Below are 9,706 nucleotides of genomic sequence, written 5' to 3' on the forward strand. Positions count from 1 at the left end.
GTACCATATCGTGTTGGCTAATCCGTTCTAATTTACTTGTTAACATGTTGTAGAAATCTTCTTTTACCTGCTCATCAGCATCTTCTGTAGGGGCATAGACAGAGACCAACGTGACATTTCTGAATCTTCTTTTCAGTCTGATTATACACATTCTTTCCGATATTGGCTCAAAATTTAGTAATTTTTTTCTCATTTCAGCCGTAATAAAGAAGCCTGTACCGCTGTATCCAGTCCTATCCAGTATCTTCTGTACCACTATACAGCAAAGAGAAGTCTTTTTTATCGATCTGTCCTCTACCTTGCCACCTTATTCCCTGCAAAGCAACTATATCCAAATGATACTCTTAGCCTACATTTAAAGTAACTTCAAAAGATGTCCGATTTACTTGGACAATCAATTAAATTCTCCTGGAGAGAATGAGAATGTACCCCCAAACGAAAACATTACTGGAAATTGAAAGAAAATCTCAAGAAACAGTTAACACTATGACAGCTGGGATTAGAATGATCGCTCTCCTAGTTTTCAGAGGCTTCCAGACTGATCAGTTCTACCATAAAACTTTAAAATATTTACCCGATCGCCTGTGAAATTATCTTCCCCCACTCTCTTTCTCCTCAGTAAATAAGGAAGGTGATACATTCAATCCAGAAGGAAACTAGGAGAGAAAAGTTATTTACCTTTTGCAAGTTAAGAATTATGGGATTGACTCAGCATACTTCTGGCGTCTAAATCTGTCGTGAGAATAGATAATTCCAAGTGGGATCGTGGGAGCCAAGGACTTTAATAAGATTCTGATCATAATTATAATGATTTTAGAAATGCTGGCTAAGTTGCCAATGAACAAGAATAAATTTACTATCTTTATGGGAACTGAAAACTACTAACTTAAGATATAATAAATTCCATTTAATAACTGAAAATTTTGGTACAGTGGTGCCCTCCTTCCTATTGACTACGGCGAGAGCGATGCCTCCTCGCCGCACCAGGGGGATACCCAGGAGGATGTCTCTCCTCATGTTTCTCAACACATCCCGTAGTCCCTCTGGGGTGCGCCCCGCATGCCGGGTACGAAGGGCCTGGAAAGGCAGGAATCTCCCTTCATCACTGGAGGAGAGACGCTCCATCTCGCGAAGGACCTCGTCGGTAAAGGAGGTACTGTAAGATGGCATCCTTCTAAGAATAGAGATAAAGAAACAAAGGGAAACACAGCGATAAAACGGGGAAGAAATGAGGAGGCAATAGGGAAGGGGACGCCTACTATGACGAAATGCAGTTCTAAAGAAAAAATCACAAGTTAAATAAAAGTAGGAACAGTGGAAAATTGATTTAGAAATGAATGAAAAGCTGAAGTGGGACTATTAATCAGAGATAGGGGACTATACTGAATAACCAGAGATGACACAGTCAGAGGTACTGTTCAAAAAGAGCAGAGCGGCCTGATGTTACTTGGTCGGGAGCCAACAACAGACTGACTGTGGTGAACCAGAGAAGCTACAATAAACTGGAGAAAACAGAAATAATCTGGAATTATCGACTTGAATATAATGAATTTGCAAGATCCCACGAGAATAATCTGAGTTATAGACAAAACAAGTTGATTGTTTTATCTTATCGTAAGCGACGACAGCCACTTAAGACAGACAGTCACGTAGTACTGAAATTCAGATTAAACTGGCAGTACTATAACATAGGATAAGTGCCATTTCCCACTGCTCATTCCAATATACAATTGATGACAAATATTCGCTTATTGATTTTCTCAATAGAATTGATATATTGGAGAGAAACAGTGGCGCTTCGTGGATTTTTGAACTTGTAGGAGTCAAAAAGTATAAGTAGGGCTACAACCCCCCTCCCCAGTATAGTCGCAATGGAAAAGATCACATTGACGTTTTCTGCCATAGACAAATTCAAATGTATGGATGCTGGCATATAAAGGTGCGTACAAATATACGTGCCGCGAACATGAGCAATTCACTTTTAATCAGCTGATTATATCTGTATTTTTACAGAAACTGTAAGATATAGTTATAAAAAGCTTGGCATCAGCTGATTAAAAGCTATTGCTCATGTTCGCGGCGCGTATATCTGTACGCACCTTTAGGCCTACATAAACACAACATGCAAGTTCACAACTCAAAATGATAAGTTACTCACATCATGGTCTACTTTTAATTTAATTCGATTCGTCGATCCTTCTTTGAAGCAAACATTTTGGTGACAGAGTCGTAGAATTTTGCTTCCGTCATCAATTTCTAGAAATACTGTTTTTCAATACACAGGGAAGCTAGTCCATTGAGTCGATTTTGATGGTTGTACTCCTAGTGTTTTTTTCATGCGTTTAAGAGCCGAAAAGGTACGTTCGGCAGAAGCACTTTGTAGCTGGGATAGTGAGCACTAGATGAATTAGTCTGCTTTTTCAATAAAAAAAAGGTAAATTCGTATGGCTTTTGTTGGTGGGGAGTCCCTTGCGGGAAGGTCCCACTGCCTGAATATATAATTAAGCCGTCAATGGGCCTTACGACTGTCATACTTGAGCCGGGACCGACAGTTTAACGTGCCCATCCGATAACACGGGAGTGATCTGGTTAAAAAACTTTTGGTTATGAGAGGGATTGAACCCGGGATCTCTGTGCTGCTATGCAAGCACTCTATTCACTAGACCACGGATCACTCCTGCTTTTTCAATGAATGTCCCTGTTAAATAGTCATTCAATTTAGAAATGCAGTTAATGAAGGAAGAAGAGGAGTAAATCACGACAACTCAGCCTCCAAACTATTTACATTGAAATATTGTCCGTGTCCGTATGGAGACTTCATTAGGTCTTGCAGAAAGTAGAAACATTGTCAGCAAGTCAATCGATTGGATCAAATATCGATTATTTCGTTTCGATAATCCATGTGGTTGAGGAGCTACTTACGAAGGACTTTATTCAATCATTCATATACGAGTAGTTCCTTCCGCGTCCACTTAGCATGCAGCGCAGCGCTAGTGTCGAATTGTAGGAATAGATTAGACTTCCTACAACGCTACAAGCCTTCTTATGTTGCAAAACCTTACTGCTCTGTATCTTTCAATTCCGTATTTTCTATAATATCTTGATATGTATTCGCATGCTTCTATAACCTATAGATACACTATGAAGACATTATTATTGTTCTATCAAAGTGTAGGAACTTCCTCACTTCCTACATGGAGGAATCGCCCTAGGAGAGAAAATATAACCACTGAAAATAATCACACAAGCACAGGCCGCGAGAAACTTGGATCCGTCCTCAAAACGTGACTAAATCACAATTAGAACAATAGCACAATAGAACTTTGACCACTGCAATACTAGTACAGTTCAAGTAATTTTCTAAACCAATATGGAATTGATTGAATTGGAATAATGAAGATTTTATTTCAATTTATAACTGGCCCTTGGGGCTGTGGCAGTCAAATAATATATTCATGTTTACCATTCAGCTTCTAATCTATTGATGCCATACTCTTGAATATAGGCAAAAATTTCTCTGTATGATTGAAGAGTGGTGTGATTTTACCAGAGAAGAACGAAATCATGTTGTATATGCTTTCTCCATAGTTTTATTGACCCACATTAAGACTAGTCTGGTAAGCATATCGTCAAAAAATAGGCGCATATTGTCCTTAAATGAATCGTTAAACACAAAAATTCAGATTTTGTAGATCTCTCAAGATCCTAGAAAATGCTTTTTTCTAGCTCTAGAGTTCATAGTTGAGAGTTAGCGTAGGGATTGTCCTATCATTATTTAACTCTTAAATTTAATAAAGATTGAAAATAGTAACTGCAGTAGCGATTATTCTACATAAACAATATGAGGATACTGTCTAATCAGAGCAAACATGAAGTAATATAATCATTTTCCGAGATATTTATGATATCCTATTATATTAAGCGAGCAATTTCTGTATACATATAAATATTTGTATGGTGTGAAGCTTGATTTGCAATGCCTCACGTTGCGCCAAATCATGAAGCTCCTCCTGGGGGAGTCACTCTCACCTCCAAGGATAGGACAATACACGTAGGGTGATGTAATGCTGTATTTAAATGCCTCACGTATGTAGGGTAAATCTTGTACTGAAAATGGTGTAGGGCTATAATTTTGCAATTGCGTGTGTGGACGCTGAGTGTACACCAGACTGATTGATTCACTACAAGATTCAATACAATTGTCGGAATCGCGGGAGGCCTAAACGCTCGCTCACCCTTGATTCTTCTAATGACAGATTGTATAATGATGAAATTTTTATAAGTAGTGTAGCGGACGCTAAACACTGAATACGGATACCTTAAAATTATTACCTGTGAAGAATGAGCATACAAAATCATACAGGTCGAGCAAAAATCCCGATGTAGATAATTTACGGGACTGCGTCTCTAATAAGTTCTGAAGGATTAAAATACGGTATTTGGACCAAATATCGTTCAGAATATACTTCGAGAACAGAGTCTTGTCGGGTTTTAAGCTCTATTGTAGGAATTTATATGATCTCTGGCTGCATCTGCTGTACAATTGATGTGTTCGCTCCTAAGTCGAGGTTGGTAACAGATAAAAGCTGATATATGAGCAGGTAAGGACAAAGAATAAATATCTCGATCTGACCCCACTCGCTACATCCACTTAGACCTGTTCCAATATCCAGCTTAATTCAATTATTCCAATGATCGTATTCGATCGGTTCTTGATGATATAGAACGTATCAGACACAATAATTGACAGGCTTAAGAAATAATCGAACTCAGAAAACGAATTAACAAAACTGGAATATATTATAATAAAATATATGATCATACAGTGCAGATTCAGAATTTGATTTACAGGTTGATAATAATTTAGCATTAACAGAATAGTTAAAAATTTTCTTGTGCTTGCATGATACCATGCGTGATTCGACAGAATTTTACAATTGATAAAATTTAACAGTTTTGAAAAAATAGTGAAAAATGAATTATAAAATATTTTAAAATGCTCGGGGTCGTGGTTCTGGCAGCGGAGGATAGTTAATCAACTACAAGTTCTTAGAAATTCTATATGAATAAATTCTAGGCTCTTAATAACTAAAAGCGCTTGTCGGCGTGGCCAATAATTTAACGAAGAAAAATTTATGTTTCTGCACTGAAATATTTTCGAAGCGTAGATTGGGGCCCCTTTTAAACTTATAACTCACGTGAAATTCCTTGGCGGTCGTGGTTTTCTTCTTTAGATCAAAAATCGTTTGATCGGCAGCGGATCCAGGCTTCGGTTTCAGCACGTGTGGAATTTTAATTTAATATTTCCTTCACCAAATTAATTAAGGGATAATTTACTTTAAACTTTTAAATTTATCGATTGATGAAAATAAATTTACAAATAACAAATAGATTGGCCTAAAATATCGGCTCACAAATAGAACATATAAAATCGAACGAAAATTTTACAAATAGGTCTTGGTAACTATAAAGAGATCTGAACGGTGAGGATTTCAAAAGGGAAGTGCTGTCTTTTTTCTCTAAGCTTCTTGGCTAGACCTTTCTTCTGAGAATCTCGATGTAATAATTTGCATGAAAATTTGCCATTGGTAGAACGCTTGTGACGTAGACATGACGTCAGTGGCAAGCAGTAGAATATATTCCTTTAATTACAATAATAATTCAATTATGTAATTCTTAAAACTGCTTAATCTTCTAGACATAGTTCCTCTCATACAATGTACATGTGCTAGCGTATATGATAAGGCAGGTTGTTGTCTGATAGTAGATTAACATGTGTTGCTTTCAAACGATCACCTTTTTGGTGCTATTTCTATGCACTATGATTGGCTTAGGCTTGCCAAAGAGATTTATTACCATGTGGTTCAGTTGAATTAATCATTAATAAATTAATATTCTTATACAATTTTTATTAGTTGAGACTGTTATAATTAATTTCTGCCGTTTTATCAATAATATAATTTCATGCTATGACCTAGTTAGTTACAATAAGACCTGACATATAATATAATTTCTTAAATAATAAATAATTTCAACGATAATACATACATTTTATTTTTTTTATTTGAAATTCTTGGTCCTTTATTGATAGTTTTATAATTTTTAGAGATGGTATTATATCTTGCGTGAAGCCAGCATGACATTTGACAATACTTTGAATCAGTCAGCTGCGTTCGAACTGTTTTAAAAACATCTGATCGATAGTAAACAAAGTGTAACCTCAAAATCAATGAGCAATTCATAAATTTCGTGCTTTATTTGCAGAATAATTATAATTTTATTGAATAATTTTCTAGAAAATATTCGGTACAGAACGGTACTCTTATCTAATATACAGTTACTGATAAGTAAGTGTTATCGCTCGGTCGCTAACTATTCCTTTAGCAAATTCTTTCATTTTAAAAGGTAATCACAATTTTTCTCTCTTCTCATGAGGTCTATTTGAAAGATTCATCACACAAAAGCCCCCAGGATATTTTAAATAGGTAATTGGGAGACGAGTCGAAACAATGACTATTTGAAAAATCCGATATTGTGATGAATACACTATTTCATCTCCTTACTTCTACGAAAACTCCACACTTAACACTAAAAACAATATATCGTGCACTTTTGGCTACGAGAAAATAAATAATTGATTGTTCCTTTCATTGGATACAATCGAAATACAATAATTAATGAGGTCTCTTTGGATCCTTCATTAAAACAACTCCACAACTTCCATTCACGGGTGGCTTATGAGCAGACCCATAACTATAACAAATATACAAAATTTCACATATTACTTCTTAAGATTTGAACAGTATTTGCAACAAATATAGATTTTCATCATTTTTTCATGGTTATTACAGGTTTTGACTCTTTATTCTGGCTTTTACATAAATTGGGTGAGAGTGTGATTTAACTTCGGTGACTTGACAATTGTCTACCGTTTGACTCGAGCAATTCCTTATTTGCGCTTAGTACGTTGTGTACAAACAGGGTTACACTTGAAATGGTTTTCTTGATTTTTATCAATGCTGGTTACAAATATTATGCTTTCAAGATTATATTTATCAATTTGAATTACAATTCATGATCTTTTGATGCAACAATAATAAATTTCACATTTGAAGGTAAGAATTTCATTTTCTTTTTAGCTTTTTAGCAATACATTTATATGACATAGAACATGCGCATTTCGTGCAAATTAACATAAATATATATTTTTGGTTGCGTTTTTTACTTATAATTCCACATTAAATAATAGGTTACAATAATTAAATAACGATATTGCTTTGATTCCATTAACATTGACTCTATGATTTCGTACACATTGGTTGGTGTGACGAAGAAAATTATCGAACAGGCTTTGGTTCTGAATAGATTTTTCTATCGATTCTGTATTTCGAGGTTAGATTTACACATTTTTTCAAATAAACTTTGTTTATTTTCTTTCCTCCTATTCACTACTAACTTCATGTTATTTCTAATTTATAATTATTTTCTGTTGATAATACAATTTTTTTCTTTTTTGCATGCCGGTGTACAGTCTGTTTGATTTTAACCGGACATGACTGCGGTGTGAATAGATTCTTCTTAATATTGTTTTCCTTTTTTCTTGAATGCTGGTAAAAGATTTGATGTAGGATTTCAGCCTAACATGACGGCGGTGTAGATAGATCCTTTTTGCCACTGTTTCTCTTTTCTGTATGGTGGGGAGAAATTTGATATTCAATTTTAGCCTAACATGACAGCGGTGTATGAATTTCTATTAGATGATTTTCTTCTTTGACGTCTTGTTTGTTGTTTTGGTCATGGGTTTTCAGTTTGGTGGTGATTTTGATTTGTTGTGAATTTTTGTTTTATTTCTATTGTCTGGCGAACTATCTTCATGAGTGCTGGGTTTATCTGTTACAGGTGCTGTCCTCGGTGGCTCGGAGATACGGGCGGTCGGCGGTCCGGGCTGCTCTTCTACTCGGCGGGCAACGTCCTTGGACTCCTGGTGGTCTGCGCGCGGTGGTACGGGCTGTCCCTCTACCTGATGGATGTCATGCTCAGCTTGGCGGGTGATGTCGTCCGGCTCGTCTTGGCATTCTGCGGGTGGTGGTACGGGTTGTCCCTCCATGCCATTGATGACGTCCTCGGCTTGGCTGGTGATGTCGTCCGTTCCCTCCTGGCGTTCTGCGGGGTGCGGTGCGATCTCAGTCCTAATATTCTCGGTGGGTTGGTTTTCCATACACGTTTCACGTTCGCTTGCCTGTTTTATGACCTCCTCGTCGAGTATGTTTGCTTCTGCATGCATGGGCTCAGTCTCTGGTCCACTATTGATTCTAATTGTCTGACTTTTCTCCTTGATTTGCTGTCCCAACATCCTGCTTCTTTCCGCTGCTTCCTCCAACTGTTGATCCAGTTTCTCAAAACCTTGTTCACTTGCTTTCCTCCACTGTTGGATTTCCTTCTTTAATTCTTCCCTTGCTTTCTTGTTTTCTTTAATTATCTCTTCTCTTGCTTGTTTGTTTTCTTTAATTATTTCTTCTATTGCTTGTTTGTTTTCTTTAATTATTTCTTCTCTTGCTTGTTTGACCTTAACCTCCTTTTCGAGTATGTTTATTTCCGCGTGCGTGGGCTCGATCACTGGTCCAATATTGGTTTTCATTGTTTGACATTCCTCCTCAACTTGCAATGTTACCGTCCTGCTTCCCCCTGCTGCTTCATTTAACCTTTGTTCCAGTTTTTCAAGATCAAAACCTTGTTCACATGCTATCCGCACCTGTCGGACGTCTTCAATTATTTCTTCATTTGCTTGTATGTTTCCTTCAAATGCATTCTGTATTGCTTTCAGGATGGCGTTCCCATCCAGCGTGATAACGAGCGTAGGGTCTTCCTTTGATCGTCTGCTTTCTTCATATGCATCGTTGAATGCTTTCAGTCTGATGCTTACTTCTTGCAAGGAAAGGGTGGGTGTGCGGTCCTCAACTGGCGGCAATGGTTCTGTGACGTTAGATGTGGGCATCTGAACCTCTGGAACGGTGGTACATGGGCGTTTCTCCCGCGCGACATCTTCCGTCTCTGAAATCGCTGATGTGGTCTCCAGGATGCAGTGTGTTTCTTCCATAATTTATTGGATGATACAATGATGCGAGTGCAGTGAAACGTCCGCGAATATGTGAGGTTATGTGAAAGATTACAAATGAATGATGATCAAAAGTTGAGATAGTGTAAAAAAAATTCGTTCAATGAAGAAATACAAAAGTGTGATTCAATAATTTGTTCAGTGATGAAGAGAATCAAATTAGCAATATCGTTGACATAAAACGATGTTAATAAAGGATACACAATGGATAATTATGCGATAACGAAGGTACGTCTCTTATAATTTATTACTCTTATTATTATAAATATTTTACTTTTTATAATTTCTTGCCGCAATCTATATATAGGGCTAGTATTCTTTGCAAAATTTTATATAAAAGCTGCAGCGTTCTACTTGAATTATCCGCAATATATCCGTGATTTAATTTACTTCCCTCTTTATGCTTTAAAAATTTAAAAAAATGTAAATAACTTCAATCCTCTTTTCCATAATTTTTTTATAAATTGTTTCAATATAGACCTAATATTCTTCAAATAATATGACCTTTCTTATGGTATTTCTTAACCTATGACTTATAATATGACCAACTTCGATAACACAATATAAAATTCTGAGTTCGATTCTTTCTCT

General features: G+C 36.6%; 1 protein-coding gene across 1 annotated transcript; it reads left to right on the forward strand.

Annotated features, from left to right (window-relative positions):
* Window positions 1–7,848: 7,848 nt before the first annotated feature.
* On the forward strand, window positions 7,849–9,187 carry LOC120350836. The gene is made up of 2 exons (XM_039425739.1): window positions 7,849–8,201; window positions 8,825–9,187. The coding sequence occupies exons 1-2, from the start codon at window positions 7,874–7,876 to the stop codon at window positions 8,845–8,847; spliced, it is 351 nt and encodes a 116-aa protein (XP_039281673.1). The 5' UTR covers window positions 7,849–7,873; the 3' UTR covers window positions 8,848–9,187.
* The last annotated feature ends 519 nt before the right edge of the window (window positions 9,188–9,706 follow it).

This window comes from Nilaparvata lugens, chromosome 4, assembly GCF_014356525.2.
Source record: "Nilaparvata lugens isolate BPH chromosome 4, ASM1435652v1, whole genome shotgun sequence".
Taxonomy (NCBI): domain Eukaryota; kingdom Metazoa; phylum Arthropoda; class Insecta; order Hemiptera; family Delphacidae; genus Nilaparvata; species Nilaparvata lugens.

Bases quoted from the DNA above. Each gene is read 5' to 3' on its own strand.
- LOC120350836 (XM_039425739.1), top strand. From the start codon at position 7,874: ATGAGTGCTGGGTTTATCTGTTACAGGTGCTGTCCTCGGTGGCTCGGA. The intron at 8,202-8,824 runs GTGGGTTGGTTT...TATTGCTTTCAG, and splicing joins TCTCAGTCCTAATATTCTCG to GATGGCGTTCCCATCCAGCG.